This window comes from Hippopotamus amphibius, chromosome 11 (assembly GCF_030028045.1).
Source record: "Hippopotamus amphibius kiboko isolate mHipAmp2 chromosome 11, mHipAmp2.hap2, whole genome shotgun sequence".
NCBI lineage: Eukaryota > Metazoa > Chordata > Mammalia > Artiodactyla > Hippopotamidae > Hippopotamus > Hippopotamus amphibius.
In genome coordinates this window covers 56423263-56450980 of record NC_080196.1, presented here as the reverse complement: position 1 = coordinate 56450980, position 27718 = coordinate 56423263, and the positions used below count along the sequence as shown (strand labels likewise).

Here is a 27718-nt window from a genome sequence, read left to right as displayed (position 1 = left end):
TTGAAACACTTTAACATCATCTCTTTCCTCTTGGCCTAAACAAATGATGTTCTTCCTTCATATTCCAACCCAATCTTCATGTCTTCAGGGAAGCTCCTGAGCTCCTCAACTAGATCAAATGTTCCTATTATGGACAATATTTACACCCCATGACTCTCCATTATAGCATTGATTATGGTCCCAATTTAAACATTATAAATCTAAATATTTTATTGCTGTCTTTCTTCCTAATTAGACTGTAAACTCCAAAAGAGAAAGAGCCATACTTATTTTTCTACAATTGTATCCCCTTGATTTAGTGAATTATTTGACATAAAGTAAGTTTTCAGAAATTATTTTCTTTGTGTATGAATGGTTTGTTTTTTTGTGTGTGATAACTGATGAGTTAATAAAAATGCTAATCAGGGTGAGTTGCACACAGTAGGAGCTCAAAAATTTTGAGTGAAAGCAAGCAACCTGGTTAAATGATGGGCAGAGGATCTGAATAGGCATTTTTCCAGAGAAGACACGCAGATAGCCAACAGGCACATGCAAAGATTCTCATTCCTAATCCTCAGGGAAATGCAAATCAAAACCACAGCGATATATCACCTCATACCTGCCAGAAGGGCTGTCATCAAAAAGACTACAAGTAACAAATGTTGGCAAGGATACAGAGTAAAGGATACAGAGTAAAGGGAACCACTGTGCACTGTTGGTGGGAATGTAATTGATGCAGCCACTGTGGAAAATGATGTGGAGGTTCCTTAAAATATTAATAATAGAACTACCATATGATGAAGAAATTGCATTCCTGGGTATTTATCTGAAGAAAATGAAAACACTAATTAGAAAAGATATATGCTCCTCAATGTTCATAGCAGAATTATTTACAATAGCCAAAATATTGAAACAAGCAACCTAAGTGTCCATCAACAGATGAATAAAGAATAAATGAGATATATATTATGTATTTTGTATTTTACAAGCTACATAATATATAATTATATGTATAATTCAGCCATTAAGAAGAATGATATTTTGCCATTTGTGATAACTAGATTGACCTGAAGGCTATAGGCTATTATGCTTAGTGAAATGTCAGACAGAGAAAGACAAATTCTATATGTTTTCACTTATATGTGAAATCTAAAGAAGGAAACAAAACAGAAACAGACTCACAGATCCAGAGAGCAGGTTGGTGGTTACCAGAGGGGAGAGAGTAAGAGAAATGGCAACATGGGTGAGGGCGTTAAGTGGTACAAACTAACAGGTATAAAATAGATAAGTTACAAGGATGTAATGTGCAGTGTAGGGCATATAATCAATGTTTTATAATAACTTTATATGGAATATAATCTATAAAAATATCAAATCATTATGTTCTACACCTGAAACTAATATAATATTGTAAATAAGTATACTTCAATAAAAATTTAAGTGAATAAATACATGAATAATACAATGCTGAATTATGTGTTAGTGAATTGAGTACTTGTGAATTAATATCATCTGTTGTTTCAGCTCAACTTTTTTTTTCAGCATATCCTCTGAAAGTCACAAATTTTGTGATTCAGACTCAGTATGAACAGAAAACTGTTGAATTACAGTTGTTTTGAGTTTTCCAGACATCGTCAAGATAGTGGCATAATGCTAGTGCTTTTATTTCTCCCTTTATCTTTTCAACACATAAATTCAGATTCTAATTGTTGTAAATCCAGAACTTCTTACCAGCAATAAATTTAAAACCTTTGGCAGATTTCCTTTAATTGATGCTCTCATGCCATTGTCTAATACACTTTCCTGGAGGGAGTGATTTCCAATAGTAATGCTTTCAGGGTCCTATTTCCCTAACCTATAAAGGGAGGTATATAGTACTCATATTTTACATATTTTAAAGAGATACTATAGATCTATTCCAGAAACCATATTATTATTTTATTTTTTAGCTGATTTTAATTAAACCTCTGGAGAAAACTGAATGAAGCCCCAATTGCAATATAGTCAGAAGATTAAACTATTTTTATGATCTTAGTCACCTGCTAGGTATATCAGAAAACAAAATTTTTCTTCTTTTGAGATAATTTTTACCAAAACTGGGAGATAAAATAACCTTGTTATCCTAACAAAAATTGGTGTCTGGAGTTCCTAACATCTTACAAGCCTGAAGTTGTCATATATCTCTTCTCTCTCTGCCTCCTCCTTGAGAGACAGGAAAACATCAAATGGACAGTGCAGTATGACCGTTTTCCTATTTTTGGCCTGTTGTGTCTCTAAGAGACAGTGAAGGGGCACTAAAATGAAGACTAGAATGAGGGTCAAAAGGCCTGACTGGCCTCACATTCCTGGAGACTTTTCTTTTTCCTGTCTCTCAGTGTTTTCATCTATAGGAGGGAACCAGGTTGTCACGATCTATATGGTTGCTTAAAGCTCTATTATTTTAATAAAATATTAAAATTTATTTAACTTTTTTTAAGATACAAAGGTTAATTACTATGTATTATTTTAATGCATAAGATACATATTACACTGATCTTAACATTGAAACTTAGCACCTGTTTTTTGTAGAGCGAAGTGAAGATTTATTGGCATGTTTTTTTTCTTATATTTATTAAAACAAATTTAATTGAAGTATAGATGATTTACATCATGTTAATTTTAGCTTTATAGCACAATGATTCAGTTGTGTATATACATATCTATTTTTTTTTAGATTCTTTTCCCTTATAGGTTATTACAAGATATTGAGTATAGTTCCCTGTGCTCTACAGTAGGACATTGGTGTTTATCTATTTTATATATAGTGGTTTGTATCTGCTAATCCCAAACTACAGATTTATCCCCACCCCCTTTTCCCCTCTGGTAACCATAAGTTTATTTGCTATGTCTGAATCTATTTCTGTCTTGCATATTGGTTCATTTGTGTCATATTTTAGATTCTACATGTAAGTGATATTATATGGTATTTGTCTTTCTCTTTCTGACTTACTTCACATAGTATGATAATCTTTAGGCCCATCCATGTTGTTGCAAACAGCATTATTTCATTCTTTATTATAGCTGAGTAGTAGTATATTTTATATAGTGGTATTACCACATCTTCTTGACTCATTCACCTGTTGATGGACGATTAGGTTACTTCCATGTCTTGGCTATTGGAAATAGTGCTGATATGAACATTGGGGTGCATGCATCTTATTAAATTATGGTTTTATCTACATATATGCCCAGGAGTGGGATTGCAGGATCATATATTTATTCTATTTTTAGTTTTTTAAGGAGATTCCATACTGTTTTCCATAGTGGCTACACCAATTTACATTCTTATCAACAAGGTAGGAGGATTCTCTTTTCTCCAAACCCTCTCCATATTTATTATTTATAGACTTTTTGATGATGGCCATTCTGACAAGTGTGAGATGATATCTCATTTTAGTTTTGTTTTGTATTTCTCTAATAATTAGTAATGTTGAACATCTTTTCATGTGTGTGTCATATGTATGTCTTCTTTGAAGAAATATCTATTTAGATATTGTGCCCATTTTGATTGGGTGTTTGCTTTTTTGATATTGAGCTGTATGAGCTGTTTATGTATTTTGGAAATTAATCCCTTGGGGATTGCATTGCTTGCAAATATTTTCTATTCTCTGGGTTGTCTTTTTGTTTTGTTTATGGTTTCCTTTGTTGTGAAAAAGCTTTTAAGTTTAATTAGGTCCCATTTGTTTATTTTTGTTTTTATTTCCATTACTCTAATATACGGATCCAAGAAAAATATTGGTGTGATTTATGTCAAAGAGTATTCTGCCTCTGTTTTCCTCCAGGAGTTTTAAAGTATCCAGTCTTACATTTAGGTTTTTAATCCATTTGGAGTTTATTTTTGTATATGTTATTAGAGAATATTCTAATTTCATTTTTTACATTTACCTGTCCAATTTTCCTGCACCATGTATTGTAGAGACTGTCTTTTTCTCCCTTGTATAGTCTGGCCTCCTTTGTCATAGATTAATTGACCATAGGTGTGTTGGTTTATTTCTGGGCTTTCTATTATGTTCCAATCATCTGTATGTCTCTTTTAATTCCAGTACCATATTGTTTTTATGACTGTAGCTTTGTAGTATAGTGTGAAGTCAGGGAGCCTGATTCCTCCAGCTCCATTCTTTTTTCTCAAGATTGCTTTGGCTATTTGAGGTCTTTTGTATGCTTTAATCTTTACTTTTAGTTCTGTTAAAAATACCATTGGCAATTTGATAGGGATTGCACTGAATATGTAGATTGCCTTGGGATATATGGTTATTTTAACAATATTGATTCTTCCAATCCAAGAACATGGTATATCTTTCCAACTGCTTTTGTCATCTGCTATTTCTTTCAACATTATCTTATAGTTTTCAGAGTATAGGTCTTTTGCCACTTTAGGTAGGTTTATTCCCATCTATTTTAATCTTTTTGATGTGATGGTAAATGGGATAATTTCCTTAATTTCTCTTTCTGATCTTTCATTGTTAGTGTATAGAAAAGCAACAGATTTTTATATATTAATTTCATATCCTCAACTTTGCCAAATTCATTGATGAGCTTTAGTAGTTTTCTGGTAGTATCTTCAAGATTTTCTGTATGGTATCATATCAGCTGCCAACAATGACAATTTTACTTCTTTTTCACCAATTTGGATTCCTTTTTTTTCTTTTCCTTTTCTGGTTGCTGTGGACTTTCAATACTCTGTTGAATGAAAGTAACAAGACCGGGCATCCTTGTCTTGTTTGTAATCTTAGAAGATGTGCTTTCACCTTTTCACCATTGAGTATGATTGTTAGCTATAGGTTTGTTATGTATGGTCTTTATTATGTTTGAGGTGTGCCTACTTTCTGCAGAGTTTCTTTTTCGTAAATGGGTATTGAATTTTGTCATCTATTGAAATGATCATATGGTTTTCATTCTTCAATTTGTTTACATGGTATATCACATTGATTGATTTGTGGATATTTAAAATTTCTTGCATCTGTGGGATAAATTCCACTTGATCATGGTGTGTGATCTTTTTAACGTGTTGTTTGAATTGGTTTGCTAGTATTTTGTTGAGGATTTTTGCATCTATATTCATCAATGATATTGGCCTGTAGTTTTGTTTTTCTGTGACATCATTGTCTGCTTTGTTATCAGGGTGATAGTGTCCTCATAGAATGAGTTCAGAAGTGTTCCTTTCTCTGCAATTTTTTAGAATAGCTTCAGTTGGATAGGTGTCAATTCTTCTCGAAATATTTGGTAGAATTCACTCGTAAAGTCATCTGGTCTTGGGCTTTTGTTTTTTGTGAGTTTTTTAATTACTGATTCTATTCAGTGCTGATAATTGGTCTGTTCATATTTTTTATTTCTTCCTGGTTTGGTTATGGGGATTGTACCTTTCTAAGAATATGCCCATTTCCTCTAGGTTGTTCATTTTATTGGTGTCTAGTTGCTTATAGTAGTCTCATGATCTTTTTTTAATTTCTATGGTGTTAGTTGTAACTTCTTTTTCATTTCTGATTTTAGTGATTTGAACTCTCTTGGTGAGTCTTGCTAGAGTTTTACCAATTTTTTGTGTTCCTGTTGATTTCTCCTTTCATGGTTGTTAATATTTGCCTTATTTATTGAGGTGCTTCTATGTTGGGTGCATATATATTTACAATTATTATATCTTCTTCTTGGATTGATCTCTTGTAGTGTCCTTCTTTATCTCTTCTGAAAGTCTTTATTTTAAAATTTAACTTATCTGATATAAACATTGCTACTCCAACTTTCTTTTTATTTTTATTTGCATGGAATACCTTGGTTATTTTCCATCCTCTCACTTACAGTCTGTATTTGTCTCTAGATCTGAAGTGGTTCTCTTGTAGACAATTTATATACAGATCTTCCTTTTGTATTCATTCAGTCAGTCTTTGTCTTGTGGTGGGAGCATTTAGTCTGTTTACATTTAAAGTAATTATCCATATGTTATTCTTATTTGTATTTTGTTTATTGTTTTGGGTTTGTTTTTGTAGGTCTTTTATTTTGTTTTTCTTTTGTTCTCTTCTCTTGTGATTTGATGACTATTTTTATATCTTTATTTCTATTATAGATTTATGTTTTGAAGTCACTTTGTGGTTTTGGTATAGCAGTATATATATATGTGTGTGTGTGTGTGTGTGTGTGTATATATATATATATATATATATATTCACATGCTTTAGTTTGCTGATTTCTTAATTTTAAAAGCACTTTAAATCCCCTGCACTTGTCTTCTCCTCCTGTCACGAATACTGGTTTTGGTATCATATTTTACATGTACATGTTTTACATATCCTTTAAGAACTTCTTGTGTACACAAGTTTGCCTTTAACTTCCCTACTAGTTTGTGTGTGGATGATTTCTTACCTTTGCTGTATGTTTGCCTTTACCATTGAGATTGTCCATTTCATAATTTTCTTATTTCTACATGTGACCTTTTCTTTCCACCTAAAGAATTTTCTTTAGCATTTGTTGTAAAGCTGTTTTGATGGTGCTGAATGCTTTTAGTTTTTGCTTGTCTACAAAGCTTTAGATTTCTCCATCCAGTCTTGATGAGAGCCTTGCTGGATATTCTTGGTTGTAGGTTTTTCCCTTTCATTACTTTAAATATATTGTGCCACTCTCTTCTGGCCTGAAAATGTGGAACACTTCACAAATTCATGTGTCATTCTTGTACAAGGCCCATGCTAATTTTCTCTGTATTGTTCCAATTTTAGTGTGTGTGTGTGTTAGAGACAGAGCTAGACTGAAGAAAAAGGATGAATGAGGTAGGTGATAGTCTGTCTTTGTGAGTTGTGTGTTGCATTCTTACATCCTACCCTGCTTTTGTGGTCAGTGTACCTTTATTCACCTTAATAATCCCTTTACCTTGGGGACTCTGTTTCCTTTGTTCTATCCTGTATGTCCAGATTTTCCAGTAGGGTATATGGACGTATTATCCCTGAAAATGATGAATGGTCTAGGTACTCTTTTTGTTTGTTTGTTTTAACCCATAAAAATTCACATATTCTTTTTCTCTTCCACCACAATCCCTTCTGCACTGCTTTTACAATTGGCAACAAAATCATATGACAAATATATTTATACTCTTGACATCTTACTAGATGACTTAATTTTATACTTTCTAACATTAGTATTTAATAGCATAAGGATGGCCTGAAAGAATGACTGCAATTTTGCCTTATAAACCCAAATAGAAGCTCTAATTAGAAAAAACTCAGGTGCAAGTACAAACTTACAGAAGACAATTTCAGCCAGGTAGATGTTAGAGCATTTTCTAGTATCATGTAAACAACCAAACCAGAAGAACAACTTTTTTTTATTAAGCTCTTTATTGCAATATAATTGCTTTACACTGTTGTACCAGTTTTTGAGGTACACCAAAGTGAATTAGCTGTATTTATACATATATCCCCATATCCACTCCCTCCCAAGATTCCCTCCCTCCCTCCCACGATTCCCTCCCACACTCCCTACCCCAACTCTCTAAGTCATCATCCATCATAGAGTTGATCTCCCTATGTTATGCAGCAACTTCCCATTAGCAATGTATTTTACATTTGGTAGTGTATATATGTCAATGCTACTCTCTCACTTCATCCCAGCTTCCCCTTCACCCCCACCCCACCCCATGTCCTCAAGTCTGTTCTCTACATCTGCAACTTTATTCTTGCCCTGTCACTGGGTTCATCAGTACCATGTTTTTAGATTTCATATATACAAGTTACATACGGTATTTGTTTTTCTCTTTCTGGCTTACTTTGCTTTGTTTCACAGTCTCTAGTCCATCCACCTCACTACAAATAACTCAATTTCACTCCTTTTTATGGCTGTGTCATATTCCATTGTATGTATGTGCCACTTCCTCTTTATTCAGTCATCTGTTGATAGGCATTTAGGTTGCTTCCACGTCCTGGCTGTTGTAAATCATGCCGCAATGAATATTATGGTACATGTTTCCTTTTGGATTATGGTTTCCTCTGATTATATGCCCAGTAGTGGGGTTGCTGGGTCATATGATAATTTCCGTTTTTATGTTCCTAAGGAAACTTCATACTGTTTTCCATAGTGGTTGTACCAATTTGCATTCCCACCAACAGTGCAGGAGAGTTTCCTTTTCTCTACACCCTCTCCAGCATTTATTCTTTCTAGATTTTTTGATGATGGCCATTCTGACCAGTGTGAGGTAATACCTCATTGTGGCTTTGACTTTCATTTCTCTAATGATGAGTGATGTTGAGCATCTTTTCATGTGTTTTTTAGCCATCTGCATGTCTTGTTTGGAGAAATGTCTATTTAGGTCTTCTGTCCATTTGTGGATTGGGTTATTTGCTTTTTTGGTATTAAGCTGTATAAGCTGCTTGTGTATTTTGGAGGTTAATCCTTTGTCAATTGCTTTGTTGACAAATATTTTCTCCCATTCTGCGAGTAGTCTTCTTGTCTTGTTTATGGTTTCTTTTGCTGTGCAAAAGCTTTGAAGTTTCATTGGGTCTCATTTGTTTATTTTTTATTTTATTTTATTTCCATTATGGGTGGATCTAAACAGATTTTGCTTTGATGTATGTCATAGAGTGATCTGCCAATGTTTTCCTCTAAGAGTTTTATAGCAAAAGGAGAAAAACTCCCAAACTCACTCTATGAGGCCACTATCACCCTGATACACAATCCAGAAAATGATGTCACAAAAAAAGAAAATACAGGGCAATATCACTGATGAATATAGATGAAAAAGTCCTCAACAAAATATTAGCAACAGCACATTTAAAAGATCATACACCATGCTCAAGTGGGGTTTATCCCAGGGATGGAAGGATTCTTCAATATATGCAAATCAATCAATGTGATACATCATATTGACAAATTGAAAAATAAAAACCATATGATCATCTCAATAGTTGCAGAAAAAGCTTTTGACAAAGTTCTACATCTATTTATGTTAAAAACTCTCCAGAAAGTGGGCGTAGAAGGAATTTACCTCAACATGATAAAAGCCATATATGACAAACCAACAGCCAGCATCATTCTCAATGGTGAAAAACTGAAAGCATTCCCTCTAGGAACAGAAACAAGACAAGGGTGCCCACTCTCACCACTATTATTCAACATATTCTTGGAAGTTTTAGCCACATCAATCAGAGAAGAAAACAAAATAAAAGGAATCCAAATTGGAAAAGAAGAAGTAAAATTGTCACTCTTTGCAGATGACATGATATTATACATAGAAAACCCTAAAGACTCTACCAGAAAACTGCTAACACTAATCAATGAATTTAGTTTAGTAGCAGAATACAAAATTAATGCACAGAAATCTCTTGCATTCCTATACACTAACAACGAAAGAGCAGAAAGAGAAATTAAGGAAACACTCCCATTTACCATTTCAACAAACAGAATAAAATACCTAGGAATAAAGCTGTCTAAGGAGGCAAAAGACCTGTATGCAAAAAAGTATAAGACATTGATGAAAGAAATCAAAGATGATACAAACAGATGAAGGTACATATCATTTTCTTGGATTGCAAGAATCAACATTGTGAAAATTGACTATCCTACCTGAAGCAATTTACAGATTCAATGCAATTCCTATCAAATTACCAATGGTATTTTTCACAGAACTAGAGCAAGAAATTTTACAATTTGTATGGAAACATAAAAGACCCCTAATGTAAAAGAAATGAATAGGGAAAGCAATCTTGAGAAGGACAGACAGAGCTGGAGGAATCAAGCTTCCTGACTTCAAACTATACTACAAGGCTACAGTGATCAAGACAGTATGGCACTGGCACAAAACAGTAATAAAGATCAATGCAACACAATAGAGAGCCTAGAGATAAATCCAAGCACCTATGGGCACCTTATCTTTGATAAAGGAGGCAAGAGTATACAATGGAAAAAGACAGCCTCTTTAATAAGTGGTGATGGGGAAAATTGGATAGCTACATGTAAAAGAGTGACATTAGAACACTTCCTAACACTATACACAAAAATAAACTCAAAATGGATTAAAGAGCTAAATGTAAGGGCAGACAGTATAAAATTCTTAGAGGAAAACATAGGGAGAACACTCTATGACACAAATCAAAGTAAAATTGTTTGTGATCATCCACCTAGAATAATGGAAATAAAATCAAAAATAAACAAATGGGACCTCATGAAACTTAAAAACCTTTGCCTAACAAAGGAAACAATAAACAAGACAAGAAAACTACTCTCAGAGTGGGAGAAAATATTTGCCAATGAAGCAACTGATAAAGGATTAATCTCCAAAATATACAAGCAGCTCATGCAACTTAATACCAAAAAAGCAAATAACCCAATCCACAAATGTACAGAAGACCTAAATAGACATTTCTCCAAAGAAGACCTGCAGATAGCTAACAAACACATGAAAAGATGCTCAACATCACTAATCATTAGAGAAATGCAAGTCAAAGCCACAATGAGGTATCACCTCACACTGGTCAGAATGGCCATCATCAAAAAATCTAGAAACAATAAATGCCAGAGAGGGTGTAGAGAAAAGGGAACCCTCCTACAATGTTGGTGAGAATTTAAGTCTGTACAGCCACTGTGGGTAACAGTTTGGAGATTCCTTAAAAAACTAAAAATAGAGCTACCATATGACCCATTAATCCCACTACTGGGCATATACCCTGAGAAAACCATAATCCCAAAAGAAACATGTACCATAATGTTCATTGCAGTACTATTTACAATAGCCATAATGTGGAAGCAACCTAAATACCCATCAATAGATGAATGGATAAAGAAGATATGGCACATATATACAATGGAATATTACTCAGCCATAAAAAAGAATGAAATTGAGTTATTTGTAATGAGGTGGATAGACCTAGAGTCTGTCATACAGAGCAAAGTAAGCCAGAAAGTGAAAAACTAATATAGTATGCTAACTCATATATATGGAATCTAAAAAGAAATGATACTGATAAATCCAGTGATTGGGCAAAATTAAAGATGCAGATGTCAAGAACAGGCTTGAGGAAACAGGGTGTGTGGTGAGAGAGTAGCATTGACATAACACTACCAAATGTAAAATAGACAGGTCATGGGAAGTTCCTGCATAACACAGGGAGATTAACTGGATGGTGGGTGATGACTTAGAGGGCCAGGATAGGGAGGGTGGGAGGGAGTTGCAGTAGGGAGGGGACATGGGGATATATGTATAAACACAGCTGATTCAGTTTGGTGTACCTCAAAAATTGACACAACAGTGTAAAGCAATTATATTCCAATAAGGAGCTGTTATATATTTTTTTTTTAAAGATATACAAAAGTATAGAGCTAAAAACAGGGAAGCTCACAGTAAAATAAAATTTGCAAAGACATTTGTGTAAAGAAATGTGCCAAACTCTACTATTATTTGTAGATAGGGCAGTCATCAAGTTTTCAAAGATGTAGGTCCGTCGTATGAAACTAGGTGCCAATTACTGTTTCTTAGATTACATATTCTAGCAAATAGAACAATCTGATAGAATGCAGTATTCACAGAATCATCCCAACCTTAGAAAAGCTCCAGGGGTCACAGCTGCTGAAGGAGGAAAATAATGTACTAACACATTTTAGCAGGATAAAAGCAGAGATTTAAACATTCAGAGCCAAGGAAAGGAGGAAGTGAAGACCAGTTCTATGGCTGTAAGAATCATGTTATCTTTATATCATCGCCATATTTGTTCTTTTAAAAATATTTTGTTTTTTTCCCTTTACCTTTACTTATGAATGCCTTAGAATGAAAAGATATAGTGGATTTGATTTTAGAGTTAATATGGGATGGAAAAAACTAAATAGGTTGTGCCCTGCTCCAAAGAAGATGAAGGTTGAGAAAAATCCAAAGGAAGAGAGTGGCAGCAGTTAATCAGTGAATAAATGCATGTTGACTGCCTTGATCCTAGGGCTTAAGAAAGAACAAGAGCTGTGAAGTCCATGTGTGTTTGAGAAAGGCCCTGGCTCCAAGCTATAAAAGGATGCAAAAGTATAATATTCTGAAAGGCTGAGATTTGAATCTAGTGGTTGAAAATTGATAATTTCTACTCCTTCTTGATGTAGCTATGTTACTATACAAAATGTGTCTTCTCATCTGTGAATTTATAATCCCACTGTTCTGCCACAAATGAGTCTATCAAGTAGTGTTAAACTACCTTGATTCATTCCTGCATTCTCTGAGATTAGCCACTGCCAGAGACATTGAATAAAATAATAACTGCTTGCATCTTTAATGATAACTGTGCCCTTTGTCCTTCATTTTCTCTAATTTATAATAAAAGTGGCCCCAACACATGAAGATTAGTTTGATGGATTCCACCTCATATTCACCTGTCTGTTCTTTATATTTTTTGTTTTAACTTTTGTTTAGTAAACATTCAGAACTGTTCTTTCCAGTAAGGTGCTTTCTGAGTTTGAATTTGAATACACCAATCAATGCAATGGTATAAATTAGTATATGGGCAATTTCATTTTACACACAGATCCATTGTAAAACAAATGTGAAAAAAAGCCCTCTAATTGGTAGAGTTTTATCATATGAGTAAGAAAAGAGAAAAATTTGGCAAAGTGATAAGAACACATGGTCTCTGGAGTCAACATTCCTCTTGCCCTGCAGGTGATCTTAACTCAGGTTACTCAGTCCTAAAAGGGTCTTCTCACTGAGAGGGTACAGGACGTCCTTTTGTGAGTATGTAAACCATCAAATTCATAGAAGCCTCTCTTTTCCTGCTACAAAGACAATATCCCTTTGCTACAGCCCAGTGACTTCACTGTGATAATTTTACTAAAACCTGATGGGGCACAGCAGTGTAATTATGGGGATAATTTATTTCAGCTTTCCAATGACCCACAACTAGTTCCTATTATTAATAATTCCTCTAAGGTTCATCTCAAGCATTCAAGAAAAAGGAGCACAACTTTTGCACTTAAGGAAAGACCAGGCTGCAGACTCCTGCTCTGAGTTTTTTCCTGAGTTTCTCTATTATTTACTGAGATTCCTGGAATGCAAATAGCTGGAGTCTTATCAGGCAAAGGCAGATCCTCTGAGCCTTTTATCATTCTGCCTGCAATTTTGAATATTTTCTCTATAACCAGACAGTATACCAAGTGAAGCCAGACTCTTTAAAGGGAAATGAGGCAATTGGAATGTCAATCTTATTTAGTAATATGTTGTAAAAACTAAGCAGTATAACTGGCTGATTGACAAAATCCATCCAACAGTTAAGGGGGAAAAAAAAAAAAAATTATCTCAAGATGTCCAGTTATGAAGCTTTTGCTTTTACTTAAAGGCAGATATTGAGAGAGAGAATGAACAAGAAAGAGAGAGAGATGGAAGGACAGAGAGAAAATTAAAGCACAATACAACATCTGGAATTGCTTGTCTGAAAATATTCAGAGTGAGACTAAGGGAGTCAGAAGCAAGGAGATCATGCCATGTTCTCTCTCTTCTTCTTCAATGAGCCTTTTAACTTCTTCCACAGGCTGTCTTTTCTTTTCAGTTTCTTTTTGATCAAAGATGGCATGGACTCCTTCTTGTTGATTTCCCTTGTGAAACCATGAAAGGCATCATCAATGCATAATCTGAGGGCTGAAAAAGGTCTCAAAAAAACCACAGTTATATTCTTGGGCCAGACTCAAGGCTTCTTCCATAGAGACCTAGGGGGAAAGTAAACTATATGAAAATGGGAGGAGGAGAGAGACACTTAGAACAAAAGTATGTTCTCTACCATGGTTGTAGACCTCAGTTCCATGAAAAATGTAAAATGTGAGAATTTGTATTTTTTCTTTTTTTTAATTTTTTATTAGGGTATAGTTTTTTAAAATGCTGTGTTAGTTTCTACTATACAGCAAAGTGAATCAGCTATAGGTATACATATATCCCCTCTTTACTGGATTTCCTTCACAATCATGTCACCACAGAATATTAAGTAGGTTTCCCTGCGCTATACTTTTCTCATTAGTTATCTACTTTATACATAGCATCAATAGTGTATATATGTAAATTCCAATCTCCCAATTCATCCCACCCTCCCTTTGACCCTTGGTATCCATACTTTTGTTCTCTATGTCTGTGTCTCTATTTCTGCTTTGTAAATGAGATCGTCTATGCCAATTTTTTCAGATTCCACATGTATGTGTTAATATGTGATATTTGTTTTTCTCTTTCTGACTTACTTCACTCTGAATGACAGTCTCTAGGTCCATCAACATCTCTACAAATGACCCAATTTCATTCCTTTTTATGGGAAAGAATTTGTTTTTAAGGGAAGACTCCTAGAATTTCTAAACTTGAAGGACAATGGAAAATATGAACCTCTGAAAAGTTAATAGACAAGAACTGATTAAAAATGGGATGGAAACCACTCTCCAGACTTCAAATGAAGTAACACAGTATAGTAGTCAAAAGCATGGCTTTAGGTTAAAACTACTTGGTTTCAAGGCCCAGCTCTATTACTTTTTAGCCTTGCAAATTTGAGTAAATATCTTAACCATTTGGCCTCAGTTTTCTCATCTGTGACATAAGATAATAACACCCGTCCCAGAGGCTGTTCATTAGGGCTAAATGAGATCATTTATAAAAGATACATTGAAAGTGCTGGGCACATGTTAAAACTCTATAACTATTAGTTATTATTAGTTGTAGTCCAGAATTTTCAGTTAAGAATAAGTCAGGATGAAGTTGGCATAAAACTTTAAAAACAATCTCTATCAAAAGAAAACAAAAAGTAAAACACTACAATTATGAGAAATAAGCCTTTTTCTATCCCAACACTTCAGAGCATGCATAAAGCTTTAGGAGTCTTCCATGGCATGCAACCATGTCATGGCTCAAGATACTGTAATGTGTATTCTAGAGATTATTAACTGACTGAGGTCTAGGGACTATGCCTATTTTATTAAAGAGTGGATTGTATGTCACTGTAGCAGGGTGCTAATAATCCTATGTAAAATTTAGCACTCCTGTTAGACTCTATGAGATTATTCACACTGGCTCTAAGAATGCAGGAATGAGGTTGTCTTTACTCAGTATGCTCCAACTGCCTTTTTTGCTCATATTAGTCTATTTTCTTTAAATTACTCACACATTTATTTATGTGTTCACTTTTCCTGCCAAATGGAAGTATTTGGTGAACTGGAAACTCCACCAGTCTGGAACCCTCGTGACTATGACCAGGAATAGGATGAGCAGAGCCCCAAATTCACACATGTTGGGTATGTGACATAAGTAGGAGACACACTTTATTCTTTTAAGCTGCTGATATTTTGGAGTTATTTCTAAACAGGGCATAAACTAGCTATCTTAACTGATATACCACACCATAACACTAATGAGTAGTTGAACTTGGATATAGAAACAAGTCTAGGGGACTTCCCTGGTTGTCCAGTGGTAAAGAATCCATCCTGCAATGCAGGGGACGTAGGTTCGATCCCTGGTCAGGAGACTAAGATCCCAAATGCCACAAGGCAACTAAGCCCATGCTCCACAGCTACTGAGGCTTCATGCCACAACTACAGAGCCCATGGACCCTGGAGCCTGTGTGCCACTGTTAGAGAATAGAAAACCCACATACCACAACTAGAGGAGAGAAAACCTGCATGCCACAACGAAGAGCCTGAACACACAACTAAGACCCAAGGCAACCAAAAGTAAATAAAAAACAAGAACAACAACAACCAAGTCTATCTGATTCCAAAGCCAGATCTAGAGCCTTCATTCTAGTCTTTGATAGATTAACCTCACCAGAGGCTATTAAACAGAGATGAGTAACTGTCATGTTCTAACCCTGTTAGAAATCAAATGTCTGGATTCTTTTCATTTCCTTCCTGTTGGTAAACACACTGATCCTTTTCTGAGCTCATTTCTATGATGTAGTAACCTAGTAAGTTCAGCTAAAAGCAACTGACTAAAATTATTTAGTATCTTACCAGCAATTGGACAAAGCCATAAGTTTGTTAAGTACCTAGTCTTATTTCCAAGTAATCACAGGAGATAATCTTAACAAATATTTGACACTGCATATCATGTGTCAGCCTCATGTAACAATTTTCCCCACCAGAAGCCAAGGACATATATTTTACATTCTTCTAAAGCAACACCACATTTTCCAGTACCTTTTTCTAGATTAATCAGCTTTGATGAAACTATATCTAGTCTCAAAATCTCTGTGGCTTGAAAAAACATTTATTTCTTGCCCCACTTCCCCATTAGCAGCTGGAGGGCAGACTGTAGTGGCTCAGCTCCAGGCTGTTGGTTGGTTTCTGCTTCATCCCTCCTCTCTTCTTATTCTGGGACTCTGGCTAAAAGAGCACATCTTATCTGGAATATGATGTTCCTTTGATGGAGAGCAGGTGGGCAGGAAGCAGAGACAACTGCACCCACATCCCAACGGTCAGAGACAAATGGAGAAATCTAAAGTCAATGAAGCAGGAGGTATATACTCAGCTCACACTGAAGGATGGTAAGGATGAGGAAAAAAAAAAAAAACAAATTGTAAAGAAATAATAGAATGTACCAAAATCAGTTATAAGTAAATGCAGTATGTTTTGCAATTTAAATGGACAAAGATTGTCAGAACAGATTGTTTAAAAATCACTTGTAATTGAAACATCTTACACATAAGGATATAGAAACAGGAAAATTTAAAGTGAAATTAATACAAAAAGAAAGCTGATACACTGACTAAATATCAAGCAAATTAGATAGTAAGTTTTAAGAAATTGCTAGAGTTAAAGGGAGTTATATTATGATGATAAAAGATTCACCTATCAGGACGATCCTATATTTTGTATGCACTGAAAAAAGTTATCTTGGTTTATGGGGAAGAAAAGTTGATAGAACAAAAATTGAAAACTATAGTAAGATATTTGAACACATTTCCTGAAGCAATTTAAAGAATAAGTAGGCAAAAAGTCAATAGAAATATGGAAGGTATGAACAAAACAAAACAATCAATAGAAATATGGAAGGTATGAACAAAACAAAACAATCAATCTAAAATACATATATTAGATGTTGTACCCAACAACTGATAAAGGCAAGTTACATTCTCTTCAAATAAACCTGGAACACTTATAGAAGTTGACTTCATGCTAAGCTATAAAGCACTTCTCAAAACACAGCAAATAATCAAATTCATAGCATACTCCCAAACAAATAAAAATTAATCTGGAAATTAATTTTAAAAAGATAACTAGGAAATCCCAAGATATTTTAGGGAAAAAATGTACTTCTACATGGTCAATAGGTCAAAAATATATTACATAAAATTTAGAAAATATTTGGAACTGAAAAATAAGGAAAATATTACACATAAAAACTGTTGGATACCTAAAGCATTGTTTAGAATGCTGTTTATAGCATTACATTAATGTTTTAGAAAGGTAGAAACACAAATTAAAAGATTAAAGTAGCAATCTCAAAAAGTTATCCCCCAAAAGCTGGGCAAATTAAACTGAAAGTAAAAAGAAGGAATTGATAAAGAAAAATAAGTAAAACAGAACACAATCATTCAACAGAGAAGACTAAATCCAATGTTTGTTTTTTTGTTAAGATGTTGAAATGATAGAGTCCAGGCAAGACAGACTAAAGGTGAAAAGAGAGAGAGAAGACAAATAATATCAAGAATGACAAATTGGATTTCACTAAAGATCCTGCAAACATTAAAAAAAAAGATAATAAGAGAATATTATGCCAATTATTCTGACAAGTTAGATGAAGGACAACTTTCTACCAAAACAAAATTTACCAAAACTTACACAAGAAGAATTAGAAAATCTGCATTATCTTTTTCTTTTTTATTAAATTTATTTATTTATTATTTTTTATTTTATTGGCTTTGTTGGGTCTTTTTTGCTGTGTGAGGGCTTTCTTTAGTTGCAGTGAGTGGGGGCTACTCTTCGTTGCGGTGCGCAGGCTCCTCATTACCATGGCTTCTCTTGTTGCAGAGCGTGGGCTTTAGGCGCGTGGGCTTCAGTAGTTGCAGCACATGGGCTCAATAGTTGTGGCGCATGGGCTTAGTTGTTCCGTGGCATGTGGGATCTTCCTGGAGCAGGGATCGAACCCGTGTCCCCTGCATTGGCAGGTGGATTCTCAACCACTGTGCCACCTAGGAAGCCCCAATCTGTATTATCTTATACTTAGACAAGGAATTACATATTTTCAAGTAATTGAAACTTTTCCACTGGTAAGTCTCTATGACCAGATGTTCTTTTCAACATGTGCATGAATATATGTGCCAAAAGACATGTACAAAAATGTTCATATTAACATTATCAGTAATAGGAAAAAAACTAAAAACAACACAACTTATTATCAATGAGTTTGATAAACAAAAATTGTATTTCAGTACAATGGAAGACTGTTTAATGCAAAAGAATAAAATATTACATGTAACAGATAAATTCTGTAAACATAATTTTTAGTGAAAGAAATCAGACTTAAGAAACATTTTGATTGATCTTTTCATTTTAGAACAGTTTTAGATTTATAGAAATGTAGCAAAGATAGTAGAGATTGTTCCCATATGCTCCACATCCAATTTCCCCTATTGTTATGTTATTAGGGGACACATTACATTTTTAGAAAGTTTAAACACAGGAAAACTCTTCTTAGTGTTAGAAGTCAATATATAATGAGTGTTAAATACTTGTATACTCCCAAGTGTTTTCTTTGGAAGGTGACACAAGGGAGTCTTCTGGGAGACAAGAGAGTCTTCTTCCTTGACCTGTACAGTGGTTTCAGGTCAATTCACTTTGTAATCATTTATAAAATTGTGTGCTTATAATTAAAGTACTTTCTGTGTAAAATACATCAATTAAAAACTCAAACAGATGCACCATATAATATGAACCACCCCCCTTTGAATTTGGAGCATCGCCTTACCCTCATGTACAGGCTCACCTAGTTTTGTTGTGCTGTACTTTCTTGCACTTCACAGATGTGTTTTTTACAAATTGAAGGTTTGTGGAAAACCTGTGTAGAACAAGTCTACCAGCACCATTTTTCCAACAGCATTTGCTCACTCTGTGTCTCTGTGTCACACTTTAAATTTTTCCATTATTATTATATTTGTTATGTGATCTGTGATCAGTGTATTCGATGTTACTATTGTCATTGTTTTGAGGCACCACAAACCATGCTCATGTGAGATGGCAAACTTAATAAATGTTGTGTGTTCTGTCTGCCCCACTACTGGCAGTTCCCCCATCTTTCTCCCTCTCCTCAGGCCCCCCATTTCCCTGAGACACAACAGTATTGAAATGAAGCCAATTTGTTACCCTGCAATGGCCTCTAAGTGTTCAAGTGAATGGAAGAGCCACACATCTCTCACTTTAAATCAAAAACTAAATATGACAAAGCTTAGTCAGGAAGGTATATTAAAACAAAGACAGGCCAAAAGCTAGGCCTCTTGTACCAGCCAGCAAAGTTGTGAATATGAGGGAAAAATTCTTGAAGGAATTTAAAAGTTCTACTCCAACAAACATACAAATGATAAGAAAATGAGACAGCCATAAAGCTGATATGGAGAAAGTTTGAGTGGTCTGCATAGAAGGTCAGACCAGCCACAGTGTTCCCTGAAGCCAAAGCCTAATCCAGAGCAAGGCCCTAACTCTGTTCAATTGTATGAAAATTGAGAGAGGTAAGGAAGCTGCAGATGAAAAGTTTGAAGCTAGCAGAGTAACATAACATCAAAGTTCAAGGTGAAGCAGCAAGTACTGATGTAGCAGATGCAGCAAGTTATCCAGAAGATCTAGATCAGATAATAAAGGTGGCTACACTAAGCAATAGATCTTTAATGTAGATGAAACAGCCTTATATCAGAAGAAGATGTCATTTAGGACTTTCATAACTAGAGAGAAGTAAGTGTCTGACTTCAAAGTTTCAAAGAACAGACCGAGTCTCTTGTTAGGGGTTAATGCAGCTGGTGACTTGAAGTTGAAGGTAATGCTTTTTTACCATTCCCCAAATCCTAAGATTCTTAAGAATTGTACTAAATTGACTGTGCACGTGCTCTATAAATGGAACAACAAAGCAGCACATCTGTTTACAACATGGCTTACTGAATATTTTAAGTCCACTGTTGAGACCTACTGCTCAGAAAAAAAAGATTCCTTTCAAAATATGACTGCTCATTGACACTGCACCTCATCACCAACATCTTTGATGGAGATGTACAAGGAGATTAATGTACGCATGCCTGCTAATACATCCATTCTTCAGTCCATAGATCAAGGAGTAATTTCAACTTTTAGGTCTCATTATTTAAGAAATAATGTTCATAATGTTATAGCTAGATGCTATAGATAGTGATTCTTTTGATGAATCTGGGCAAAGTAATTTGAAAAACTTTTGGAAAGGATTCACCATTCTACATGCCATTAAGAACATTCATGATTCATTAGAAGAGGTTAAATTTTAACATCAACATGTATTTGAGAGAAGTTGGTACTAAACCTCATGGATGACTTTGAGGCATTCAAGACTTTAGTGGAAGAAGAAACTGCAGATGTGGTGGAAATAGCAAGAGAACTAGAATTAGAAGTGGAGCCTGAAGATGTCATTGAACTGCTACAATCTCATGATTAAACTTTAACAGATGAGTTGTTCTTTTTTGGATGAGCAAAAGTAAGATATTTCTTAATATGGAATTTACTACTGGTGAAGATGCTATGAAGATTGTTGAAATGGCAACAGAGGATTTAGAATATTACATAAACTTAGTTGATAAAGCAGCAGCAGGGTTTGAGAGGATTGACTTTAATTTTGAAAGAAGTTCTAGTGTGGTAAAATGAAGCACTGCATGCTTCAGGGAGACTGTTCATGAAGGAAGAGTCAATTGATGTGGCAAATTTAATTGTTGCTTTATTTTAAGAAATTGCCACAGTCACCCCAACCACCATCCTGACCAGTCAGCAGCATCAACATCTAAACAAGAACTTCCATCAGCAAAAACCTAATGATTCACTGAGGGCTCAGATGATGGATTGTATTTTTTTAACAATAAAATATTTTTACATTAAGCTATGTACTTTTTTTTCTGACATAATGCTATTGCACACTTAATAGACTACCATACAGTGTAAACGTACAGGCAAACCAAAAAATTTTTGTGACTCACTTTTTCTATTTGCTTTATTGTAGTGGTCTGGAACGGAACCCCTAGTATCTCTGAGGTATGACTTTACAGTAATATTTTTATATCTAAAAATTTTAACTTGCACAATAAATAAGATAGGTAAATCTCTAAATAAACTCAGATCACTTCGGATTACATTTTTCTTCACAAAATCAAGTGATTCTTGTCAGCTTTTGCAAGTAAATACATTAAGAAAAACTTTATCTTTCATATCATTTACATTTCTGAAATCAAATAACAGATTGTGAACTTGTGTTTTTAGTGAGAATATTCAGCATCACAAAGATTGGAAATTATCCCAAATTAATATATAATTTGAATCCAAATACATTCAAATCCTGAAATCTTTTGAATCATAGAATGTCACACAGAGATACTAAAATTAATAGGGAAGAATAAAGGTAAAAATAAGAAAGAAATATTTGAATTCTAGTAAGAAGGAGGCAAAGAGAAAAGGAACAATAACGATAATTTTCGACTCACTCTATTAAGGCTCTCTGTAAATCTATAGCAGTTTAGTCAATGAGGTATTAATTAAGGGCTAGAGAGATGAATAAAATGCAATACAGAACCACAAAACATGATCAAAATATATATATGGGAATTTGATATATTATTAGGGTGGCATTCCAAATCAGTGGGGAAATGAAAGTACATTCAATGGTATACTGATATTGAGTTATCATTTTGGATTATATTTGATGTATTGTTTCAAAGAGATTATTTCCACTAGCACAGGAAGGTCATTTTTCTTTGAGGAGAATAGAAGTAAAAAGGGATTGGAGCTAAGTCTTTAATGAAATACGTAATTCTTTTACACATTTGAAAAATCTTGCTGTACAAATACACATATATATTTATTAAATGTTTCCTAATTATAAAAACATAGCATCACAAATAAATCATTGTAAACATCAAAATTCAGTCCAATATAAAAATCAAGCTTAATCTGAAATAAAATTAAAAAACAAATTCTATACAAAGATTCATATTGAAATAGTATACAGCAAAACAGCACCTTAATAGATGACATAACTGCATATTTTATTATTTGTAGTAGGCTGAAGAACAAATATTTAACTCCATGACTACTTATTACTTTAGGAGGTAACTTAGGAATCATGAACCCTCTACTTCAAAGTATAAAATGTAGTTGAATATATCCTCACATTCATTATCAGAATATTAATTCCATGTAATTTAATGGTATAACTCAGTAAATTTTAGACTGATTATGATAAAGTCTAAATAGAAATAAAAGTAGTAAAATATTTGATCTCTTCTTTAAAAAATTCTTATTAGATCAGTGACCTAAAGTTTTCTATTTTTAAGAAAAATATTAACATAAAAGCATATCTTAAAAATAAATTTCCACATTTCAATAAATTACATCTCATGCCTTTATTGACAAATCATACATTTGTCATTTCTACTTTTTTTTTTAATTATTTTTTTGGGGTACACCAAGTTCAATCATCTGTTTTTATACACATATCCCTGTATTCCCTCCCTTCCTTGACGCCCCCCCCTCAAGTCCCCCTCACCCTCCCCACCCCAGTCCTCTAGGCATCTTCCATCCTCGAGTTGGACTCCCTTTGCTATACAACAACTTCCCACTGACTATCTATTTTACAGTTGGTAGTATATATGTGTCTGTGCTACTCTCTCGCTTCGTCTCAGTTTCTCCTTCACCACCCACCCCCTCCCATACCTCGAGTTCTCCAGTCCATTCTCTGTATCTGCATCCTTGTTCTTGTCATTGAGTTCATCAGTACCATTTTTAGATTCCGTATATGTGAGTTAGCATACAATATTTGTCCTTCTCTTTCTGACTTACTTCACTCTGTATGACAGATTGTAGTTCTATCCACCTCATTACTTATAGCTCCATCTCATCCGTTTTTATAGCTGAGTAATATTCCATTGTGTATATATGCCACATCTTCTGTATCCATTCATTTGTTGATGGGCATTTCGGTTGCTTCCATGTCCTGGCTATTGTAAATAGTGCTGCAATAAACATTATGGTACAAGTTTCTTTTGGGATTATGGTTTTCTTTGGGTATATGCCCAGGAGTGGGATGACTGGATCATATGGTAGTTCTATTTGTAGTTTTTGAAGGAACCTCCAAATTGTTTTCCATAGTGGCTGTACCAACTTACAATCCCACCAACAGTGCAGGAGAGTTCCCTTTTCTCCACACCCTCTTCAACATTTGTTGTTTCCAGATTTTGTGATGATGGCCATTCTGATCGGTGTGAGGTGATACCTCATTGTGGCTTTGACTTGCATTTCTCTGATGATGAGTGATGTTGAGCATCTTTTCATGTGTTTGTTGGCCATCTGTATGTCTTCTTTGGAGAAATGTCTATTTAGGTCTTCTGCCCATTTGTGGATTGGGTTATTTGCTTTTTTGGTATTAAGCTTCATGAGCTGCTTGTATATTTTGGAGGTTAATCCTTTGTCCGTTGTTTCATAGGCAATTATTTTTTTCCCATTCTGAGGGTTGCCTTTTAGTCTTGTTTATGGTTTCTTTTGCTGTGCAAAAGCTTTTAAGTTTCATGAGGTCCCATTTGTTTATTCTTGATTTTATTTCCATGGTTCTAGGAGGTGGGTCAAAAAGGATCTTGCTTTGATGTATGTCATAGAATGTTCTGCCTATGTTTTCCTCTAGGAGTTTTATAGTGTCTGGCCTTACATGTAGTTCTTTAATCCATTTGGAGTTTATTTTTGTGTATGGTGTTAGGAAGTGTTCTAATTTCATTCTTTTACATGTTGCTGTCCAATTTTCCCAGCACCACTTATTGAAGAGGCTGTCTTTTTTCCATTGTATACTTGTGCCTCCTTTGTCAAAGACAAGGTGCCCATATGTGTTTGGGCTTACTTCTGAGTTCTCTATTCTATTCCATTGATCTTCCTTTCTATTTTTGTGCCAGTACCATCCTGTCTTGATCACTATGGCCTTGTAGTATAGTTTGAAGTCAGGAAGCCTGATTCCACCAACTCCATTTTTCCTTCTTCAGATTGCTTTCGCTATTCAAGGTCTTTTGCATTTCCATACAAAGCGTAAGATTTCTTGCTCTAGTTCTGTGAAAAATGCCATTGGTAATTTGATCGGGATTGCATTGAATCTGTAAATTGCTTTGGGTAGTACAGTCATTTTCACGATGTTGAGTCTTCCAATCCAGGAACATGGTATTTCCCTCCATCTGTTTGTGTCGTCTTTGATTTCTTTCATCAATGTCTTAAAGTTTTCTGCATACAGGTCTTTTGCCTCCTTAGGCAGGTTTATTCCTAGGTATTTTATTCTTTTGGTTGCAATGGTGAATGGGAGAGTTTCCTTAATTTCTCTTTCTTCTCTTCTGTTGTTCGTGTATAGGAATGCAAGAGATTTCTGTGCATTCATTTTGTATCCTGCTACTTTACTAAACTCATCAATTAGTGCTAGCAGTTGTCTGGTAGAGTCTTTAGGGTTTTCTATATATAATATCATGTCATCTGCAAAGAGTGACAATTTTACTTCTTCTTTTCCAATTTGGATTCCTTTTATTTCTTTTTCTTCTCTGATTGCTGTGGTTAAAACTTCCAAAACTATGTTGAATAATAATGGTGAGAGTGGACACCCTTGCCTTGTTCCTGTTCTTAGAGGGAATTCTTCCAGTTTTTCCCCATTGAGAACGATGTTGGCTTTTGGTTTGTCATATATGGCTTTTATTATGTTGAGGTAATTTCCTTTTGTGCCCATTTTCTGGAGAGCTTTTATCATAAATGGATGTTGAACTTTGTCAAAAGCTTTTTCTGCATCTATTGAAATGATCATGTGGTTTTTATCCTTCAAGTTGTTGATATGATATATCATGTTGATTGATATGCGTATATTGAAGAATCCCTGCATCCCAGGGATAAACCCCACTTGATCATGGTGTATGATTTTTTTAATGTGCTGTTGCAATCTGTTAGCTAGTATTGTGTTGAGGATTTTTGCAACTATATTCATCAGTGATATTGGTCTGTAGTTTTCTTTTTTTGTGACATCTTTGCCTGGTTTTGGTATCAGGGTGATGGTAGCCTCGTAGAATGAGTTTGGGAGTGCTCCGCCTTCTGCAATATTTTGGAAGAGTTTGAGAAGGATAGGTGTTAACTCTTCTCGAAATGTTTGATAGAATTAGCCCGTGAATCCATCTGGTCCTGGGCTTTTGTGTGTTGGGAGATTTTTAATCACTGCCTCAATTTCTGTACGTGTGATTGGTCTGTTCATGGTTTCTATTTCTTCCTGGTTCAGTCTTGGAAGATTGTATTTTTCTAAGAATGTATCCATTTCTTCCAGGTTATCCAATTGATTGGCATATAGTTGCTTGTAGTAGTCTCTCATGATCTTTTGTATTTCGGAGGTGTCCGTTGTTACTTCTCCTTTTTCATTTCTCATTCTGTTAATTTGCATCTTCTCCCTTTTTTTCTTAATGAGTCTGGCTAATGGTTTATCAATTTTATTTATCTTCTCAAAGAACCAGCTTTTAGTTTTATTAATTTTTGCTATGGCTTCCTTCCTTTCTTTTTCATTTATTTCTGCTCTGATCTTTATGATTTCTTTCCTTCTGCTCACTTTGGGGTTTCGTTGTTCTTCTTTCTCTAGTTGTTTTAGGTGTAAGGTTAAGTTGTTTATTTGATAATTTTCTTGTTTCTTAAGGTAGGACTGTATTGCTATAAACTTCCCTCTTAGAACTGCTTTTGCTGCATCCCATAGGTTTTGGGTTGTTGTGTTTTCATTGTCATTTGTTTCTAGATTTTTTTGATTTCCTCTTTGATTTCTTTAGTGATTTCTTGGTTGTTTAAGAGTGACTTGTTTAGCCTCCATGTGTTTGTATTTTTTGCAGTTTTTTTCCTGTAATTGATATCTAGTCTCATGGCATTGTGGTCTGAGACGATGCTTGATATGATTTCAATTTTCTTGAATTTGCCAAGGTTTGATTTGTGACCCAAGATGTGATCTATCCTGGAAAATGTTCTGTGTGCACTTGAGAAGAAAGTGTAGTCTGTCATTTTTGGATAGAATGTCCTATAAATATCAATTAAGTCGAGATGGTCTAATGTGTCATTTAAAGCTTGTGTGTCTTTATTTATTTTCTGTTTGTATGATCTGTCCATTGATGTAAGTGGGGTGTTCAAGTCTCCCACTATTATTGTGTTACTGTCGATGTCCCCTTTTATAGCTGTGAGCATTTGCCGTATGTATTGAGGTGCTCCTATATTGGGGGCATAGATATTTACCATTGTGATATGTTCTTCTTGAATGGATCCCTTGATCATTATGTAGTGTCCTTCCTTGTCTCTTGTAATAGTCTTTACTTCAAAGTCTAATTCGTCTGATATGAGTATTGCTACTCCAGCTTTCTTTTGACTTCCATTTGCATGGAATATCTTTTTCCATCCCTTGACTTTCAGTCTATATGTATCCCTTGGTCTGAAGTGGGTTTCTTGTAGGCAGCATATAGAAGGGTCTTGTTTTTGTATCCATTCAGCCAGTCTGTGTCTTTTGGTTGGAGCATTTAATCCATTTACATTTAAGGTGATTATTGACATGTGTGTTCCAATTACCATTTTCTTAATTGTTTTGGGTTTGTATTTGAAGGTGTTTTCCTTTTCTTGTGTTTCCTACTTAGAGAAGTTCCTTTAGCACTTGTTGTAAGGCTGGTTTTTTGGTGCTGAATTCTCTTAACTTTTGCTTGTCTGGAAAGCTTTGGATTTCTACATTGAATCTGAATGAGATTCTTGCTGGGTAGAGTATTCTTGGCTGTAGGTTTCTCTCTTTCAGGACTTTCAGGATATCCTGCCATTCCCTTCTGGCCTGCTGAGTTTCTGTAGAAAGGTCAGCTGTTATCCTTATGGATTTTCCCTTATATGTTGTTTGTTGCTTTTCTCTTGCTGCTTTTAATATTTTTTCTTTGTGTTTGATTGTTGTTAGTTCGATTAATATGTGTCTTGATGTATTTCTCCTTGGGTTTATTCTGTATGGGACTCTCTGTGCTTCTTGGACTTGGTGAATTATTTCCTTTCCCATGTTGGGGAAGTTTTCCACTAGAACCTCTTCAGATATTTTCTCAGACCCTTTCTTGTTTCCTTCTTCTTCTGAGATGCCTATAATTCGAATGTTGATATGCTTAATGTTATCACTGAGGTCTCTGAGACTGTCTTCTAATTTTTTTATTCTTTTTTCTTTTTCCTGCTCTATGGCATTTATTTCCCCCACTCTATCTTCCAACTCACTTATTCGTTCTTCTGCCTCAGTCATTCTGCTGGTTAGAGCATCTAGAGTATTTTTAATTTCAGTTATTTTGTTATCCATTGCTGTTTGTTTTTCTGAGTTCTTGAGAACTGTTTCTTGTACTTTCTCTATTTTGTTACTGAGATTTTGTATCATTTTTACTATCATTACTCTAAATTCTTTTTCAGGCATTTTTCCTATTTCCTCCTCATTTATTTGGTCTTGTGGGATTTTTCCTGCTCCTTTGCCTGCCTGGTGTTTCTTTGTTTCCTCATGGTTGTCCAAACTTTTGGGGTTGCTTGTCCCAGT

At 34.7% G+C, this 27718-nt stretch overlaps 1 protein-coding gene and 1 non-coding gene across 2 annotated transcripts in view; both read right to left on the bottom strand.

Moving 5' to 3' along the window:
* Window positions 1-6639: 6639 nt before the first annotated feature.
* Window positions 6640-6742, bottom strand: LOC130832200 (U6 spliceosomal RNA). Its single transcript, XR_009048272.1, has one exon. It is a non-coding gene; the product is annotated as a U6 spliceosomal RNA (small nuclear RNA).
* A 6694-nt stretch (window positions 6743-13436) lies between these two features.
* Window positions 13437-27718, bottom strand: part of RIT2 (Ras like without CAAX 2) — a 601483-nt gene continuing 587201 nt past the window's right edge. Inside the window, 2 exon segments of the mRNA XM_057698203.1 lie at window positions 13437-13604; window positions 13606-13665. Coding sequence (XP_057554186.1) covers window positions 13437-13604; window positions 13606-13665 — 228 coding nt within the window.